Source organism: Cololabis saira, chromosome 7 (assembly GCF_033807715.1).
Source record: "Cololabis saira isolate AMF1-May2022 chromosome 7, fColSai1.1, whole genome shotgun sequence".
Lineage (NCBI taxonomy): Eukaryota > Metazoa > Chordata > Actinopteri > Beloniformes > Belonidae > Cololabis > Cololabis saira.
In genome coordinates, this window is record NC_084593.1 from 37999413 (window position 1) to 38019950 (window position 20538).

Below are 20538 nucleotides of genomic sequence, written 5' to 3' on the forward strand. Positions count from 1 at the left end.
ATTTACTGTCCTTAATTTGTAACTGCATTTTATCCTTTGTACATTTTCTGTATTGTGTCAATAAAATAACATTTAAAAAGTCCATCTCAGTAGCTGAATCTGGACAGTAGAGGGCAGCAGAGATGATTTATCCACAATAGAGTTAAATGTGACTCTTGTATAAACTCCAGCGGGATGGAATGTTGGATGGAAATACTTTAACTTGAGATTTTAGATCCTTGCAACTCGTGATGACTCAAAAAAAAATACATGAAAGTATTTAAAATCCTCACCTCATAATTAAAACACACAATAACAAAACAGCCATTCTAACGTTCATTTTTCTTGTTTATTACAAAAGTATGTTCATAAAACCTTCAACTTCGTATATGTGTTTACCAAGTTAACAAAAAATCTTTAGACATTTTGAAAATATTCGTATACTCTCAGATAGACAAATTCACAAAAATAATCTATATTGCGTATGAACATTAAAAAGTAGTGTACAACTGTTGTAAAAACAAGAACAGAAGAGGACAGAACAGCTGAACCTGGACAGATGAAACACCGGCTTTGAGGAAATCTTTGGCGACGCGGGTCGCTGGAGTGTCTGGTTCCTTTAGGAGCTACGTTAAACATGAGAGAGAGTTTCCTGCAGTCAGAGATGGAACCAGAGGTGATCGTAGGTCTTTAAACCACTGAACATCGCTGGTTTGATTGCAGTTCCAGCATCATCAATACTAGCACTGATGCACCTGCAGGTTGGCCAGTTATCTGACGAGTTACCAGGCAGACATTTGGGATTATTACAAGTTTGGCATATGAGAGGTTTGAACTTTTTCTGGATGAAAAGATGCTAAATGGTGTTGGGCAGAGTTTGTATTTTGTATAAATTTGTTTACTTTGTATACTTTAAAAGGTCAGATTAGTTAGAAATACAAATTCCTAACTTGACACTTCATATTTCGATGGTTTCTTCTCCGAATTCCTGAAAAATCAACGTCATGTATTGCTACTCCAACAAAAACACGACTTGTTTTTATTTCCTTCAAACCTATTGCACGCCCCTGATGCCGATGTCTGTCACCCTTCAAACATAGATTAGATAACACTGTCGATGTGGAGGAAACTAGAAAAAATAAAATAAAATCAGTGCATTCCAGCCATAAATTTACAGAATTGTACAACGTGTTACTTCTTTTTCTTTTCAGTCAAACACTTTTCAGGCCAGCTGAATAAAGGTCAATTTTAAAAAACAATAATAGTGGGAACAAGCCAGTTTATCCCTCGCTCCTGCTCATCTGCCAGCTTATTGTGCATTTATCTGTTGGAGTGTGTGTGTGTGTGTGTGTGTGTGTGTGTGTGTGTGTGTGTGTGTGTGTGTGTGTGTGTGTGTGTGTGTGTGTGTGTGTGTGTGTGTGTGTCCATACAGAAAAACCCATATGGATATTAAAGGCCTCTGTCAATATGAAGAGGATTATTTTTAAAGTCTCTTTACTCATTCCAAATGGCTCTGTCCTGAAGCCCCCCCCCCCCCCCCCCGCTAAACCCTCTGCCTCCAACACGGTGTGATGTAACGGCACGGGGTCACGACGAGCTTCTCCCATCAGTGCACTCGTGCGTCTCCTGCTCCAGCTCTTTGGTGTGTGTTTCTGAGCCCGGTCCGGAGGGAGAGGGGCCGTTCCTCCCCGGGACTACCTGTCGTGGTGGTTGAGGAGCGGCGAGCCCGGGGCTGGCGTCTCCTCCAGGTTGGCGAGGGCGGTCTCCAGCTGCTGGATCAATACTCGCTTCTTAAACCTGTCACAAGAGGGACAATTATTTAGACTGAAGCATGAAAAGAAAGGGGGATTTTATAAAAGCTTGGAGATCCGGCCAAAAACATGAAGGATGTTGTATTTTTCATTTAGCCACTTTAAGTACTGTTCCCTGACAGTGGTGTGACTGACAATCAGAGACCTGTCTTCAGTAACATGAAGTCCCTGAAACAAAACCTGCGGCTAACTAATCACACGATTTCAGCCCAGGCTCCTCGTGCCCAACTGTCAAGTTACTTTTCGTGAACAAAAATTATGACTAAATATCGTCGTCAACGAACCTTTATCACCTGAGGAAAACGAGACGAGACAAAAATGCTGGTCATGTGACGATAACGATAATTAAATATATAATGCAATATCGTAGACGAATAAAAACGAGACTAAAATGTATGTTACAAAATAAAAACTCTGGTCCTCTGGTTTAGTTCTGCTGCTGGGTGACGTTAGTCCTCGTTAGTCCTCAATCCCAGTCGCTGCAACAATACCTTAACCTTGTTTGAATTGTAAAATAGGTTTGGCTAAATGCGATCTTTGACTAAAATAAGACTAAAATGCTCAGACTTTTAGTCGACTAAAACTTGACACGACTAAAAGGAGAATGAACGTGACTAAAACTAATAAAAACTAAAATGATAGCTCGACCCAAAGACTAGACTAAAACTAAAATTGAAACAGGCTGACAAAAACAACACTACCCAACGCTCAAGCGGAGGGATGGAGGGATGGAGGGATGGAGGGATGGAGGGATGGAGGGATGGAGGGATGGAGGGATGGAGGTGATGACGTGGACTACGTGATTGCTGCAGGACCGTGGCACCATGCCTTCATGCACACTCTTTCATGAGTCCGGTGCTGCAGCTGGACCTAACTGTGTTCATCTCAGCGTGTTACGAGTCCCTGCTGCTTCTTACCTGGCAGCTTCTTTGATGGTGTGCTGGATGAAATACTTCTGCACATTCACAGGTCCCCTGACCTGATGCAAGAGACTCATTATTGCCCTATAGTCTGAGAAAAAGCACATTGGCATGTTTAAAGAGGGTGAAAGTGTTTAAATATCCCAACATGAGGTGTATTTTGACACAAACGGTCGGCACACTGGTTGACACTCACTTCGTCCCGGTTTGCGGACCTCCTTGATGACGCGGCTGCGCAGCTCAGCTTGACTGCCGTCTAGTGGGGCGATGGTTGTGTCCTCCGGCTCTGCAGCGTCGGCTTCAGCGTCGGCTTCGACTTCGGCATCGGCTTCGGCTTCCGTGTCCTCCTCGTCGCTCCGTGGACTCAGACCTTCACAGTTGTTGTTCGTCTCTACCGGCTGCTCTTCTAGATGATCTGGTATCCCGTCCTCCGCGGCGCTGGCGTCGTCATCCTGAACCTCGGCTACAGCGTTCTCCTCTACGGTCACGTCAGAGGACGGGCTGCCTTCCTCGGCCTCCACCTCAGGAGCCCACAGCTCTCCAGAGTCGTGCCCGGAAAGGCTGTCACCGTTGCTCTCAGAGACCACCGTGCTGACAGCATCACCTCCTGATGATGGGATAAATATAAGTCCAAACTAGTCAGATCATCGTATCGTTGCTGCATCTACATGATCATAAAAAAGAAAACTCGAGCTTTCGGTGCCGCCTCACTAGTGTTTCTGTTTCAATTCTAGTTTTAGTCTAGTCTTTGGGTCAAGCTATCATTTTAGTTTTTATTAGTTTTAGTCACGTTCATTCTCCTTTTAGTCGTGTCAAGTTTCAGTCGAGTGAAAGTTTGAGCATTTTAGTCTAATTTTAGTCAGAGTTGTCCAGGACCATTTTAGTCTAGTTTCAGTCAAAAATTGTATTTAGCCAAACCCCCGCATCCCCGCATTTCTCTATGTAACTTTGTTTTTAATGGACGTGCACCTAGAGCTCTGCGTTAACGGCATCAGCCTCTAACCTGCAGCTGCATCTTCTGGATCTGATTCCCCGCTGCAGCGACTGGGATTGAGGACTAACGTCAGCCAGCAGCAGAACTAAACCAGAGAAACTACTGAAAACATGGATATTAAGGATCTTTTTTATAACATTTCGTCTCGTCTCGTTTTGGTCAACGAAAATGAAGACACATTTTAACACAGTTTTTATTTTGTAATCTACATTTTAGTTTCGTTTTTATTCGTCTACGATATTGCATTATATATCTAATTATCGTTATCGACCACTATTTTCGTTGCATCTCGTTTTCCTCAGGTGATAAAGGTTAGTTGAGGATGATATGTAGTCATAATTTTCGTCATAATTTACCTTTGAGCGGTGGGCTGGTTTTGAGCGGGTTCTGCTGGCCCGGCCCCCCTGCTGGACTCTTTCCAGCTATCACATGGTTGTTGTTCCCCGATGGCGACTGCGGCGACTGCGGCCGCCGCAACAGCGGCGACATGCTCCGTCTTCTCTTCATGGTGGCATTCAGACCGGAATCGCTGGTGTTTCCTCTCTTCTTGTTTTGGGGGCCTGTGACAAACTCGTCCGCCTCGTCGATCATCATCCCCTGGGAATCACATGTGAAAGAGGGAAACACGGAGGCATGAAACGACGAAGACTGGGTGAAGAAACGTGCGACGGCGACGTCTGTATTCTTAATCTTCACCTTTTTATCCTGTTTGAAGGGATTCCCAAAGGTGTGCAGCCGTTTGGGCTGGTCAGGGTCGATCTCTCTCAAGGGCGACGGCATCATCTTCAGGTATTCCTGATAGTTTCCCATCTGAGCCACGGGAACACTGTGCAGGGAATCTATGGAGGTAGATTTGTGTCTTAATTATTCAATAAAAAAAAAGATGGCTTCAATCAAAAAATATATTTTCAATTAAAAAAAAACACTTCAATCAAAATAAATGATTTCAATCAGAGAAAAACAGTGTTCGAATGCAAAAAAATATGTGAGACTCAAAAAAATGCATTTGAACACTGTTTTTCTTTGATTGGAAATGTTTTCTTTGATAGAAGTGAAGTTGCGGGATGTTTGTGTCAAAATGATTCAATCAAAAAAAAAAGACTTCAAAACTTTTTTCACTTTAATTTAAAAAAAAAAATCACTTCAAATCGAAAAAAATATTTTAAATCCAAAAAAGTGTTCAAATGCAATTTTTTGGGTCTCAAATATTTTTTTGCATTCAAACACTTTTTTTCTTTGATTGAAAAAGTTTTTTTTTATTGAAGTGATTTTCTTTTATTGAAAATATTTTTTCTTTTTGAAGCAACTTCTTTTTTGATTAAATAATAAAGACACAAATGTCCTACCCATAATATGGCCCAAACACAAAAAAACACTACTTCAATCAAAAAAGTTGCTTCAAACTAAAAAAACTTCACTTCTATCAAAGAAAAACTGTGTTCAAATGCCATTTTTTTGAGTCTCAAATATTTGTTTGCATTCAAACACTTTTTTTCTTTGATTGAACTTTGTTTTCAAAGGGTCAGACAGTCAAGAATTAAACGATATTACAGAAATATGCACCCTCTTGCAATTTTTCTTTTGATTGAATAATTAAGACACAAATCTACCTCCATAGGAATCTAACATCAGCAGCAACTTTCATGCAAATGATGCAACGGGGCTCATTTTATATTTGTACAATAGTTAGCAGGAACACCAGAGAAATGTGAAGACTTGTATGAATATTGAACAAATGACTAAAATATAAATGAGGGTTCAGAAGCAACCACCGACCTTCGTCTTGCCCCCGGATCAGTTTCAGAGACGTCCGCAGCAGGTTCAGGCGCATCCGGCTGAGCTGGTCCAGGAGGTTCCGTCTCGGGATGTCGTAGGCGTTCCGGTAGGCTTGAGGCTTCACATCCTGTCGGCACATCAGCAACACATCAGCCAAATGTGGAACTAAACACAGAAAGGAGGAGTGTCCTCGCTGGGACTGGATCTACCTTGTTGAGCAGGGCGATCTGGAAGCCGGCAAACTCCTTGAAGTTGATGTCGTTGAGGCGGAGCGGGCCCTCGCCGGTGATTCCCTGCAGCAGCTGCTTGAAGTCCCGCCGGTGGGCCAGAGACAGCGCGCTGGTGTGGTTAATCACCTTGATGCCCGTTTCTTGAGGAGCCTTTTTCCCCACGGACACAATTAGACGCTCCGACTCCACTTTTGCCTTCAAAGCGACAGAGAAATAATAAAATAAATGAACCGCTGCGTAAATTAATGAATGGTAACTGGTAATCAGGGTGTCTACAGGTTTGACCAAGTTAAATTTAAGACTTTTTCAAACAAAATTTAAGACCAAAAAGACAGTCACACACGTTGAACCCAATGTAACAGTGTAACAATATTAATGCACAAACAGTTGAAACGTAACTTGAATGAGAGTTTTGAAGCACTTGACACAAAACTCTCACTCACACTCACACTCACACTCACACAATACAATACAATACAATACAATACAATACAATACAATACAATACAATACAATACAATACTCCTCCTCTCCGTTAGCCGTGGCGGTTAAACACGTTGATTTGAGGCATTGGCGGACTGCAGAAGAAGCTACGTGTTTACTGATCTGCATACGAGACTCCAGCACTTTGATCCCCTTGTACCCAACTTGAAACGTTGACAGCGAACCACACAGTAGCCTCTCTATCATCTTTGGGCATCTTAGTTTTCAGACACCACGAGTAACCAGAATTTTCGAGCCATTTTTCACTAAATTTACATTTTCCCATATTTGCTTGCCTTGTGTCGAGACTACGCCGACTAAGAAATCCAACACTGAGGTCGACGTTGCCAGATCTGGCTGACAGGTTCCAGCCCAAGCCCGATGTAAAACCCACCGAAATAATGAAAAACCAGCCCGAATCATACATTCTCTATGTTAAAACCGTCAATTATTAAATGCGTAATAATTTTCAAGTCATAAGCAAATGACGCTCCGCAACACCACTAAATAGCCAAAAACGTTAAGGCTCCAAACAAACTACAATTAAATTGAGTAGATTAAAGCAAATAAAACATTGGTGAGTTTATTGTGTAAGTTTCTACGTTTCTGTCCCATAACAGCAACATTTTTGTTAATAATTTCTCCCAAATATTTTGTGTAAACCAGGAAAAGCAGTCCAAATTTTATCAACCCGCCCAGTCCTATATTTTTCAACCCAAAGTCAAATGAAGCCCAATTGGGCGGAAAACCGCTCCATCTGGCAACCCTGACTGAAGCGTCAAGCAAGCGCGCGTCCAACAACTGGTAAACAGATGTAGAAACTCTGCAGGAGATTCTCCTCAAAACGACAAAGAACAAATAAACTTTTCCTTTTCAAACCTTTTCAAACAACTTTCAGATAACTTTTTAATGATGACTGGATAAATTCCTTCTAAAATTAAGATTAAAAAAGACCATGTATTGAGATTTAAAACAAATTAAGACATTTGAAGGCCTTATTATAGGAAAATGGAATTTAAGACTTTTAAAGGACCCACGGCCACCCTGGTAATCCTAGGAGGAGGAACCTAACATCCATCTGGACTGTGGCAGGATGAGCAGGATTCCTCCAAAAATATTGTTTTAGGATTCATGAAAGACATTTTTAAGCATCCTGGGATTTTATAAGATGTATTTCACACGAGCTGTTTCAACTAAACAAATACTGATATGCAAAAAAGTGATGCTGTCTGGGTGATTTCAGTCTTTCCACAGGACGACAGAGCAGTTATAGGAGGCTGTACAGTATAAACACTTTCCTCCCGTGATTCTGACGCAACAAAAGTTCATATTAAGAACTTCAGAAACGATGCGGCTTTATGTTTGTATACATGAGCGATCAGCAGCAGGAGTCTGGGGTTACTCTCCCTGCTCATCCACAAGGTATTTCTCCAGCATCCATCTGCATGGTTCATATAATCTTGGAGGGACTGCAGATGGGCGGGGGGTGTTTCCTCTGGCTCTCCCGTCACGTGCACCGGTCGGCCGGCGTGCTTATAAACGCTGATATACGCCGACTCAGACGCACTTTACGACGGTCAGATGTCCCGCTGAAGCTGATGACCTTTAAGGTGACCTCCAGACTAGACATCCGGAAACTTTTAAAAGCTACTCCACTTGTGTTTCTCATTTAAAGTGTGTGTGCATGTGTGTGTGTGAGCAGCGTTCACCTGCTGGCTGAGCTTCTTCAGGTAGGAGATGACGCTGTAGCTCAAGCCGCAGTCTATGGTGTCTGCGATCAGGTTAGGAGCTCCCATCATCCTCAGGGCTTTCTTGAGCGGCTGTCCCAGAACAGCAGAGGATATTTATGACGTTAGTTATTTTGGAAGAAGAATAACATCAATCCTGCCAAACTTAAACAAGCTTTAGTCTAAGAGTGTTGAAGTACCAGGAGGTAATACGGCGGCATCGTCTTCAGGTACATCTCAAAGGACTGTCGCCACTTGATGTTTGGCTTTAGTTTGTGCACTTTAAATAAATCATCTGAAACGAGAAGAGTGTTTTTAGAGAACGTTAAGGACTTTGTGACACAGTGACTGCGTTTACATGAAGTCAATAACCCTTTTAAAACACGAATATTAGCAGTAACCCGGTTTTGCACGGCCATGTAAACACCAATAACCCCTTTGAATAACCGGAATAACCCCTGGGTTACTCCTTTTAAAACCCGAATATTGGGTCATGTAAACGCCAAACGGAATATCCTGATCAAACGGAACAGGAATTTGTTTTATGCGCATGCTCTGTTCGCAAGGAATCCTGGTCTTTTGAGTCCAGGAAGTTCTTCTAAACATGAGAAACGCAAGACCACGCCACACTTTTGGAGTGAGGAGGAGACTAATCACTTCATAAATGTAATGAAGGATATGAACATTTTGGCATTTGTAGACGGTAGAAAGTACCGGGATAGCCAGATTTACAAGAAGGTGAGCGAAAAGTTGCGTGAAGCACCATTTGTTTTGAATTTGGATACAGGAAGAAGAAGCGGAAATGACGGGAATTGCGTCATGATGTTCTCCGCGCGTCGCTGGTTTGATCGAGATATCGCAAATGATTAATTACCTGATTATGTATACAGAATATTCTGAATGTCTCAGTAACCGGAATATTAGCAATAACACGAATTTTGACTGCATTTAAACGTAGTCACAGTCAGATGGACATCCGTTAGCCCTGCTGCTGCAGAGTACACACTCAGATAAACCTCTCTCTACCCTCACACGCTCCAAAAATGAACAAATGATAAAACATGAACATCGACCTGTTTGTTATAAGCCTCAACTAACTGTGGTTAAAAGAAAGTCCCAGAAAAGGCTTCTAAACGTATCACCAGCTCTGATCCAGTGACCCAGGAGTCCTGAGCTTCAGACAGATTCCCAGCGGCGGGTCTTACCGAGGAGCGGGAGGAGGACCGGGTAGTTGTTGGGCATGACAAACAGATTGACACAGGTGAGGGTGGTGCTGGCCTTCAGGTAGCCGAACGGCTGGCCCAGATCGTTTATCTTCCCGCTGCTGCTCACAAACACCTGAGGACGGGAGGGAACATTAACACTAACTTTGTGACATATTACTGCTTCACCAGAAGGTGAGAAGAACATCTGAGTGAAGTTTTTCTTTTTAATTTTTTTTTAAACTTTATTTAATACTAAACAGGTAACAATACAAATGCACAAAACAAAAACGCATACAGGTACAGGACAAGAGGGGACACTGGAAAACAAACAAACAAACAAACAAAACAGTACAAAACAACAAAGTACATGTTTTTGCTCCGATTTCTTCTATGTGGCCGTGTACAGGACTGTCTCAGAAAATTAGAATATTGTGATTTTCTGTAATGCAATTACAAAAACAACATTACAAATCAACTGAAATATTACAAGCCTTTTATTATTTTAATATTGATGATCATGGCTTACAGTTTAAGAAAACTCAAATATCCTATCTCAAAAAATTTGAATATTCTGGGAATCTTAATCTTAAACTTTAAACCATAATAGCAATATTAAAATAATAAAAGGCTTGCAATATTTAAATTGATTTGTAATGAATCCAGAATGTATGACATTTTTGTTTTTTTTAAATTGCATTACAGAAAATAAAGAACTTTATCACAATATTCTAATTTTCTGAGACAGTCCTGTATATGGGTGTGTGAGTGCGTTTATGTATGTATGCACATGTGTGGTGCACATGGGTGGTGTGTATGAGTATGATGGTTTTCTAGAGTGATGGTTATTTTAGGAGAGATGCAGCAGCTAAAAAAAAAAATAAAGCTAAAATAAATAAATAGGAAAAAAAAAAGTAAGGGTTTAAAAGGGGGAGTCATTAACGCGGGAATAAATGAGAGAGAAAGGGATGCAGGGGGAGAGAAGAGAAGAAGAGAAGAGAGAACAACGGGAAAAACAAACAAGCAAAGAGAGACCCTGATCTTGGGGGCATCTCCGGCCGGGCCAGTGAAGTTTACCACGGGATTTCAGAAAAGCCCCCGAGGCGACCCGAGGGGTGCGAGCGAGAGGATTCAGCGTACCTGCCAGCACATGTGTGGAGACTTCCTCTCCAGGATGTACTGGGTGAGCGGGGACGGCTCCAGCTCGTACTTGTCGAAGGGAAGCTTGTCGATCACCATGGGCTCGCAGTCCACGCAGGAGAAACGCACCACGGGATGAGCGGAGCGAGGAGGCTGGAGGAGCACACGGAGAGGAGAGATGAGAGCCGGCCATGGATCTACGCCATGTCCAGCCATGTGGAAGACACCAGAAGTAATGTACCGGTAACTTAGTTCACCGGCCAGAACACCGGGTCTACGTCAGAGTTAAGCTGATGTCAGGTGGAAAACCTGACTCCCAATAAAACATGGAACTAGGGCTGCAGCTATCGAATATTTTAGTAATCGAGTATTCTACTGAAAATTCCATTGATTAATCGAGTAATCGGATAAAACATATTTTTGTTTAGTTAAAGAGCAATTATAAATATACATAAGATCTTAGATGTTAATTACTAAGACTAAATTATATAATAAAGTAGGTTCATCATGGCCAAATTCACTGCCTTCACTCAAAAAACTAAGGATCTTACCAAGAAATTTTCTTATTTCTAACCTAAAAATGCCATTACACCTGATAACACACATCACTTAAAAGGTTAGGTGTTTTTCCCACGTGTTTCAATTGAACTTTCATTTGTGTCAAGCAAATGTTAAGTTCTAGTTAAGTTTTAAGTTAAAGTCTTTAAGATTTGGAGTTTTGGCAGTGTTCAAAATAAAATTGTAGTGACTCCAAACCAAAAAAAGGAAATTACTGAGAGGCTAAGTGAGGGAGCATGGTACTGCTGACGCGCTGCATAAACGACAAGCCATTTCCGTGTTGTTAAACCGTGTCCGCATTTATTCTCCTCCAACGCTGGACAAACAGCAAAAAGCAAGGCAAGGCAAGGCAAGATGTTCACTCTCTGTCCGTATATTCAAAACGGTAATCAAGCGGCATTCATGCGGTCAACAAAAAATACACTCTCCCTACTCACCCCCTCTCCATGCAGCCGCCGCGGTGAACAGGTGAATATATGCCCATTCATTCATTGACCCAGATTACTACCTTGACCACACCCCCCCGTGACATGAGTGACAGGTGTCAAACTAACAGCTGATGCCAACATAAACATAAATATTTAGCATATGGCACCTACAAAAATTATGAGACCTGCTGTATTGGAGCACATTCTCTTTTAGTTAAAACTGTAGCGGGAACAGATGTTTAGAGGAACCTATGTATGTACCGGGTTAGAGGGGGAACATATAGGAGAACGGACCAGAAGAATATAGAGTGGATTAAAAATAAAAGCCTGCCTGAGCATGGCATGTTACAAAAACCAAACATATCCGCAGCCTCTTTCTTCTACCTTTACGTGCGCGGTGTCAGCGCGTTGTGCCGCATTAAACGTAGTCCAGGCGAAATACCTGCTTTGGGCAAAATTAAACGATTCCTCGATCATTTTTTGTAATCGAATTACTCGAATTATTCGAGGAATCGTTTCAGCCAAGTCCAAAACAAACAGGCCGTTTACTCACCAGGGTTGGAGAGTTCTGGTCGGGCCAGAAGGACTCTGGGATGGGCCAGTGGCCCACCGGCACCCCCGTCTTGGGGTTGGGCCGCACGTATATCAGTTTGTGGCAGCTGTGCCACGGCTGTGGGCTGAAGGAGGACGGGGGGCGGCTGGGCTCTGCAGAGCTGTCTGGGAAACACGTGAAAGCACAGCGTAAACCTCACGGTAGCTAAATGAACCAATAACGGTGTTAATACAGATTCTTAGGATCCTTTGTAAAGGTTTAAACATTCAACTGAATACAAACAACTTCTCAAAGGATGTGCAAGTTTATTTGACCGGCCTAGTTCATTATTCTGCTCTACATCCGGCCTCATTGGGAAATTAAATTAGTGTTGAACAACTACAGAATCTTTCCTCCAGCTGACTGATTCGGTAGATGAGACGGTTTCTCGCAGCATCGTGCAGTTCTGTCCGTCACTAGGGACTAAAAAATGTATCACGATAATTTCTGGCATTTATCCCAATAACGATAAAAAAAAATACCAATACAAAAAGTGTCATCAATGGGAATTTATCTTTCTTTCTTTCTTTCTTTCTTTCTTTCTTTCTTTCTTTCTTTCTTTCTTTCTTTCTTTCTTTCAGGCTCCTTTCTTTCTTTCTTTCTCATTTCCTCAATTTATCGTTTTTACCGTGAGATGACACATTCTTACCGTGGGGAATGTTTTTGACGGTATATCGCTCATTTCTTTCTTTCTTTCTTTCTTTCAGGCTCATTTCTTTCTTTTTTTCTTTCTTTCTTTCTTTCTTTCAGGCTCATTTCTTTCTTTTTTTCTTTCTTTCAGGCTCATTTCTTTCTTTCTTTCTTTCTTTCTTTCTTTCTTTCTGGCTCATTTCTTTCTTTCTTTCTTTCTTTCAGGCTCATTTCTTTCTTTCAGGCTCATTTCTTTCTTTCTTTCTTTCTTTCTTTCTTTCTTTCAGGCTCATTTCTTTCTTTCTTTCTTTCAGGCTCATTTCTTTCTTTCTTTCTTTCAGGCTCATTTCTTTCTTTCTTTCTTTCTTTCTTTCTTTCTTTCTTTCTTTCTTTCTTTCTTTCTTTCTCATTTCCTCAATTTATCGTTTTTACCGTGAGATGACAAATTCTTACCATGGGTAAGACCAACAGTACAAGTCCTCCTCCAGTTACAGTTTTCCTTGGACAGCACTTTTATTTAATTATTTCATAATTTAATAAAGCTTCATGTTCCCCAGACCAGCCGATCATAACACACATCAGTCACATGCCGCAGCAGCAGACCTGAAAGCGTTACATATGTGCGAGTGAGTCATCCAGGCACGACACCAACACTCTGTCGATGGAAAGCAGCGCTCGTCCTAAACTAACACAACTCACCCTCCCCGGTGAGAGGCGGATCTGGACCAGTCTTCTCGAAGTTGATGACGACTCCACTTTGAACTTTTTGGACCAGAGACTCCAGACACTGGTTCAACATCCTCTGCGTTCGCACGCAGTACGAGCGACCTGAGACGAGCACATATGAGAGTAAATCCTTGCGCCGAGGACACCGGGAGGAACGAATCAAAGACACGGGAAGACGGCAAACCTCCGGTGACTTCACACATCTGGGTGATGGCCGACTCGTCGGTGGGGACGCTGCCGAGCTGCTCGTTGTCAGGGGCGGTGGCTCCCGGCAGCCTCAGCACCAACGCAAACAGACGCTGGTCCCAGCGGAACGGCTCCTTGGTCAGCTCGCTGCCCGCCAGGGGGGAGTGGAGAGGCAGGTGCAGCTGCAGGAGAGAGGGGGACATGTGACGCTCATACAGGACTGCACTGCAAAAACTCAAAATCTTAACAAGAATATTTGTCTTATTTCTAGTTAAAATGTCTCATTTTTAGACAGATTTAAAAGAATTTGGGAAAGCTGGTTAGAGTACATAAAACCAATTAGGTCAGACTTTATCTGAGATGTACATCTTGGGAACAAAGACCCCTAGTTCATAGCTACAGATGTTGAAATGTTCTATTTCTTTTTATTTTATTTTATTTCATCATATTTGCAACATTGATGACATGGTAAAACCCTGTTAAGTCTACTGGTCATAAGGTTATAAACAGGCATAGTAATACTTAATCTTGATCCAAAGTAAAAGACAGAGGAATATTGTCATGTTTAATTATATGTTACTGTACTATGGGGAAAAAGGAAAAAAATGAATCATTGTGTACCAGTTATATGCAGAATATATGTGAAAATGTTCAATAAAAAGAAAATTAAAAAAACGAAAAATCTCATTTTTAGTCAAAAACAAAAATCTTATTACACTTAAAACAAGACTCATCACATGAAAATACAACAATTTTCACCTGTTTCAAGTAGATTTTCACTTAAAATAACTAGAAAAATCTGCCAGTGGAACAAGATTTTTTTGCTTGTAATGAGAAGATAAATCTTGTTCCACTGGCAGATTTTTCTATTTATTTCAAGTGAAAATTTACTTGAAACAGGTGAAAATTGTCAAATAACAAGTTATTTTTCTGGTAATGACTCTTGTTTTAAGTGTAATGAGATTTTTTGACAAAAAATTAGACATTTTAACAAGAAAATAAGACAAACATTCCTGGTAAGATTTTGAGTTTTTGCAGTGTACAACTGCACGGATGAAGGTACATGTACGGCTGGATGTGGACTTGCTGCCTCACCTCATCGGGCACCCCCGAGCTATGTGTGAGCTTGTTCCCATCGGTGATGGTGACGATCACAGACGGCTCCAGGAAGAAAGGGTTGCGTCCCTGAGGGAGAACAGTAACATTAAGCAATTACAGCCAAGTTTGGAAAAAACAGTGAGGCCGTTTATTTTCAGCACATTCCCGCCCTGCGACCTGCGCCCGAGCGGCAGTCCCGTCTCCAACGATATAAAGCCTAACTGACCTCTAACACTGAAACTAAGAAACTTCCTGTGTGATGCTCAAACAGAGAATACAGTAATTGGCTGGGAGTTACCGGTCTAAACTCTGCTGCAGCTGCTGGTCTTTGCTTGGTCTCTGAATGGACGTCTAAGCTGCACGCTGTCCCTGCGTTAGTGGTTACAGGCCGCGCTGCAGAGGTCGGCCTTGCCTAGTTCAAACCCAGCGGGACTGCCTAAGCAGACGTACACACTCCTCAAACACAGAGCTCGTCTCACTGCAGTAATCCATCTCTGCCTTCAGGCTTTAGAGAAAATGACGGCTGAGACAGAGTTATCTGAGACAAGGTTAAGTGGATTAAGCCGCAGTCAAGAGTCAATATTCTCCTGGTTGTCTTGAGGGACAAGTGTGAAGACATGGCAACTAAAAGAAATGTGGACGTAACTCTCTTACATGTCACATGATCACATGGTTGATCACAAGATGGGTGCTCATATTCTCCTGACCTGACCACTGCCAGCTTAAAACAAATGCTGTATCATAATGTTTACCTGCATCAACAAATAACCATTTCAATAAGCTGGGTATCCTTATCATAACTGAGGCCTTGCAATAAAACACTCCATTATTTTGTGCTTAATTTCCCAGTAAAATGCATAACAGAACACAAATCCCAGACCTGACCGTAGTTGTCAATTCCCGAGACGAGGCGGTTGAGGTTAAGCAGGTCGAAGGCCGTGCGGAGAGCGTGGCCTAACGTCGTCAGCCCAGACGCCTGCAGGTTCTTCAGCTCGCACATGAAGGTGGCGTGGTTCTCCTTCCAGCCCGCCTGAAACACACACAACCCGGGGATGGCGTTAGGATCCCGCTGCCACGGCCGTACGGCGGCCAGCAGTGGAGGAGGCCCGGAGTCACAGCCACAGGACCAGAATAGCTGCACACCCACGCCGACTGTATTTTTACAGAGAAAAACTGAGAGAACAAGTCATCGATTCAGACAAGGCGTCTGTCACTGCTGGGGAGGAGAATGTGAATGGTTGCAATGCTTTTCTGTAAAACACAACGTGACACGACTGTAACCAACTCTGCTCACTGGAACTGCAGACGGAAGAAGACATTTTGTGGGTTTTTCCTCATAAAGTACATTTCGTTTCTTAATATAAATTCATTTTTACATCCCAAAGGCCTGTAACACCTTTCAGAAACATTGGCACCGGAGTGTTAATGAGGTAAACTGACAGTAATGAGGATTTAGTGCAGAAGCAGTGGTAGCAGCCCACGCGGGGGCTACACTTTCTCAACTAAATTTTTCAAACATTTGAAAGACTGGAAGAGATGTACACATTTCTCCATCTACAATGCCTAATAGGCATTTGGACTAGTTACTTAAGATCAGTCTGGGTTTGCGTCGACGGTAATTTAAACTTATGTGATGGCAGCACTAATGCCGGGAAAGACACTGAGGTTTTAGAGCAACATATGCTGCCTTCATGATAACATCTTTCCCAGGGACACGCATGCATTTTTCAACAAGACGACGCAAAACCGCATTCTGCACACATTAAAAACGCATGGCTGAGGAGGAGGAGGAGGAGCTGGGTCTCCAACACAGCACGTGTGGACAATTTCGACATAAACGACGATACTTAAATAAATGTTGCACACTGGAATAGCAATGTTACAAAGTGGTAAAAACTTGACTTGTTGACGTGTTAAAGGCTTTAAAAAACGAATGGAAGGATGGATGGACATGAACATGAGCATGAACCTTTACACGGGACGGTTTTAAGTGTTAGGCTGCACATTAAAAACTCATTTAAAACACAATCGTTTTGTTGCACCGGAATATAAAGGCCCGCTAAGTTATTTTGTGTCTTTAGTTGCACTGCACTTTTAGTTTATGACAAAACATCTGTTCCTCATCTGCATTACAGACATATGTTAACAAACGGGAAAGTACAATAAATATTCTGCCATGAAAATACAGCAACAAAAGCAGCTTGTTACTGAGGAATGATGAGACAAAATCACACACTGTACCATCAGTTCATGTCATTTGCAGTGGAAAAAAAAACAATATAAGAAGAAAAAGCAATAATGATGGCATTTCATACAAGCAGCCAGACAACCCTTTGCATTGCTGCATGTTGTCAGAGACGGTGAGAAAGAGAAGCTCCCACCGGAGGCGACGCAGGTTTGCTACAGCTCTTATGTTTGTCTCTAGCAGGATCCGGCACTTCGGCTTCATGATGAATTTATGTCTGGCCATAAACGTTTACGTTCCCCTCCGCTGGGAAAGGGAGCGGAAGAGGCTTCAGACACAGATACAAGTGTGAAAAGAAAAGAAATCTTAAGTTGTCAGTGTCAACATGTAGCTATGAATCAACTGCAGCTGCAGCAGCAGAACAACCGAGACACAAGCCCAGCAGAAAGTAACGCTGAGCCTGCAGGATATCATTCAGAAAGGAGAATATTTGTTTTTCCTTCACTCGACCTCTTCCCACTGACTCTGCATCAACTGTTTTACTGCATTTGCTGCTGCGGAGACACTAACTAATGTCAACATCCGTGTGAAGCACACAACAACAAGCGGGATGGAAACGAAGACAAAGGGAAGAAGCGCAGGAGGAGGAGGAGGAGGAGGAGCTGAGGACAGTGTCCCAGTCAGCAGAAACAGACCGCAGCACCTGGGTGATTTTATGAGAGGGTAGAGTTTCACCGCAGATCATTTGACTGTATCGTGAATAAAAAACTGGTCGTCATGAAATGCACTTTGAACTTGTAATGAATACAGCAGGAGCTACAAGTGACTTCATGTCATGACCCCGGCTCTACAAGCATGAAGCTTTACACGAGCGGGGTTTAAGTGTTGGGCTGCACATCAAAAACAATCATTTTGTTGCACTGGAACATGAAGGTCCTTTTGTGTTTTAAGTAGCGCTGCACAACATCTGCTCCTCGTCTGCATTACAGACGTATCTAAGCAGACCGGTGAAAAAGCCAAATGAGAAAGTACAATAAATATTCTGCGATAAAAATACAGCAACAAAAGCAGCTTGTTACTGAGGAAAGGTTTGACGCTAATCTTGAATTATTTTTAATTTAATACAGCTGCATCAAACTTGGATGCTTTTCTCCCAGAGACAATCCTGACAGTAACCATTAACTGCCTTCCCAAGCGTGCATCCATTATTAGTATAACAATGTCAACAATGTCCGGTAAACCCTAACCAATCTGTAAGAAAGCACAAAAATAACACTTTCATAACACTGGTGGGTACGTGTTTATGAGGTGAATATTTTAACTGACTAAACAGAATAAAAAACAAATGTTATAACTGTACTACGCTGAAATGCCTAATATAAGTACACCTTTTGAAGTCTTTAGGCTTTATATTCTCATTTGTAGAATTTGTTGAATTCATGTCTTAACTAATTTTCTGCTTGTGTGATACTTGGAAATGTATCACTAAGTAAGTAAATAAAAATAAGTTACACTTTTAAGGGACACAGAATAAAATAAAAAAAAAGAAGCAGTGATATATGGCATTGAAGGTCAATAATTAAATTAAATCAATAATTAAAGGTGTTTTTAATGGAATGCAAACTAAGTATAGATGACATAGGATTAATGTAATACTGCACTAGCAGAGTGTGTTCAGAGTGATAAATTATTGTTTTGGTTGTTAAAGTTTGGTCAGCCAAGAGAGGTCTATAATACAGAGGCACTTCAAGCAGCTCCGAGGGGACATGTGGGCACTTAATAACAGTTTAATTGGGAATGGAAAGCTCAGAGATATAAATGTCCCAGCTCAGACAAAAAAACTGGTGGAGAAGATATCTTTATTGAAATGAACCCCATGAAATTATTACAGGATTCACAGGTTTCACGTCTGCCTGTGTCTGTGTGTGCATGAAAATTACAATGTTTTTTTTAAAGTGCTAAGAATATGAAAGATGACTGTCATAAAGGAGGACAATACAGCTTTTCTAGTGAACTTGTAGAAATACACAAATAAAATACATATATGTTATAAAGGGCTTATCAACTTTTATCCGAGCCTAACCAATGGAAATGCACGTTTGATGAAAGGGGCGGAGTGGAAGATGATTGACAGGCTCATTGGCCAATCGAAACGTCGCACGCTTGAAAAGGGAGCTGACGTCACGGCGGATAATGATAAGTCCCGCCTCCATCTCGACGCCCGAGACTTTCCTCAACACAAAAGCAAAATGTCCGCTGGATATTCGGGGGCAGTGCGGCTCCGGCTCTGCGGATATTTGGACCATTAATTGGCCGTTTCCACCACCGGGAAGTCGCTCAGCACCGACTACGAACCAAATGGATAATAAAGTCTTGATAAAAGAAAAATACGCACGTGTAAAAATGGTATAATTTGCTAATTACCTTCACTCCGTATGGTGGCTCATCAAATGTAACTAGCATGTACCTGTCGCCTCTACTAGCTGGGTCTCGGGCGCGCAGCTGTCAAAAAAAAAGGAAAACCAAAACAACATATATTAATTTCGACCGATCTTCCACAAGGATCCCTGAACTCATGAAAAAGAAGCTGCACACTGGATGTTGGAGGAAAAAAAAAATGGGGGTAAAATCGTTCTTTACCTTCATAAAGACCTCAACCGCGCCTTTAGCAACGTCCAGATACGTCGTACCCAAATAAGTGCGCTGATTCATAGAGGCGGACGTGTCTAACAGAAACACCAAAATAGGCATTTTGAAATGTAAACCCGCGGTGGTATGCTCTTTTTTAAAAATAAATGTTATCACGTTTGACCTATGTTGCGGCCAAACAGCTCCCACATGTGTGTATATAATCTGTTTTTATATTAAGCCCCCCTCCAGCAGAGGGCCGCCTGCCTCTGCCCTCTCTGCTGTGTCGCTCGTCGCGCTGTTCAACTTCTGCTCCCAACAGGCGGACACGCCCCCTCCCCGGTGCTGCGACCCCATTGGTCCAGCCCCACGCCGTTGGCCACACCCACTCCCCGCCGCTGCGACCCCATTGGTCCAGCCCCACGCCGTTGGCCACGCCCACTCCCCGCCGCTGCGACCCCATTGGTCCAGCCCCACGCCGCTGGCCACGCCCACTCCCCGCCGCTGCAACCCCATTGGTCCAGCCCCACGCCGTTGGCCACGCCCCCGCAGATAACCACTATAAAGAGGTCATGATCATTGTAGTTATGCGCATGCTCGCAGACAAGTTACATGTTCATGGTAGGCAAAGTTTAGGGTTTTAATTAAACGATTGTACATGTTTATTAATTAATGGTTTGAAACCAGAGAAGGTGGTGAACTTAAACAAGTTTAGTTTAGTTTAGAGTTTATTTACAAATAATTAAAAAACACAAATATAGATAATAATCAATCGAGGTTTGTAAAATGGGACTCCCCAGAAGCTACTGTAGCTTATGAATAGGGCCCAGTCACACAGCAGAACAATTATAAATTACACATATAATACATATACATACAGTATAATAACCTTATAACCTAAATAAGAAAAAAATAACACACAAAAAAACAAAAAAAAACCCTGAGACCTCCTCAGATTTCCTAGATACAAATATATTCTTATAAAATAATACATAAAAAAAAACTTTGTCGTCAATTTCTCCTCATCCCACCTCCTTACAAACTCAAAACACACACACACACACACACGCACACACGCACTCATGTCCTTTTTCTGCTGCGTTCATGACCCTTCAAAAATGTCGTTTTTTCTTCGACTCCTATACACAACACGGACACGTGCAGTTACATGACCTGACCAAGTTTTTTAAATTTAATTTTGTTGTTGTCGGGGGTCCTGTTTTGTTTTTAACATCGTTGACGTAT

The 20538-nt window shown here is 42.1% G+C and overlaps 1 protein-coding gene across 1 annotated transcript; it reads right to left on the reverse strand.

Annotated features, from left to right (window-relative positions):
* Positions 1 to 348: 348 nt before the first annotated feature.
* Positions 349 to 19579, reverse strand: ints6l (integrator complex subunit 6 like). Its single transcript, XM_061725827.1, has 18 exons — positions 19306 to 19579; positions 19090 to 19167; positions 15361 to 15510; positions 14478 to 14567; positions 13381 to 13564; positions 13170 to 13298; positions 11802 to 11965; positions 10263 to 10415; positions 9126 to 9258; positions 8121 to 8215; positions 7903 to 8013; positions 5690 to 5905; positions 5481 to 5607; positions 4401 to 4543; positions 4061 to 4301; positions 2907 to 3317; positions 2708 to 2801; positions 349 to 1776 (listed from the first exon to the last, which is right to left on the reverse strand). Exons 1-18 carry the CDS (start codon positions 19414 to 19416, stop codon positions 1674 to 1676), a joined length of 2733 nt encoding a protein of 910 aa, XP_061581811.1. The 5' UTR covers positions 19417 to 19579; the 3' UTR covers positions 349 to 1673.
* Between the last annotated feature and the right edge of the window lie 959 nt (positions 19580 to 20538).

Bases quoted from the DNA above. Each gene is read 5' to 3' on its own strand.
- ints6l (XM_061725827.1), bottom strand. From the start codon at position 19,416: ATGCCTATTTTGGTGTTTCTGTTAGACACGTCCGCCTCTATGAATCAG. The intron at 4,544-5,480 runs GTCGGTGGTTGC...CTACCTCCATAG, and splicing joins GATCCGGGGGCAAGACGAAG to ATTCCCTGCACAGTGTTCCC. The intron at 2,802-2,906 runs GTGAGTGTCAAC...GCTTTTTCTCAG, and splicing joins GGTCCGCAAACCGGGACGAA to ACTATAGGGCAATAATGAGT.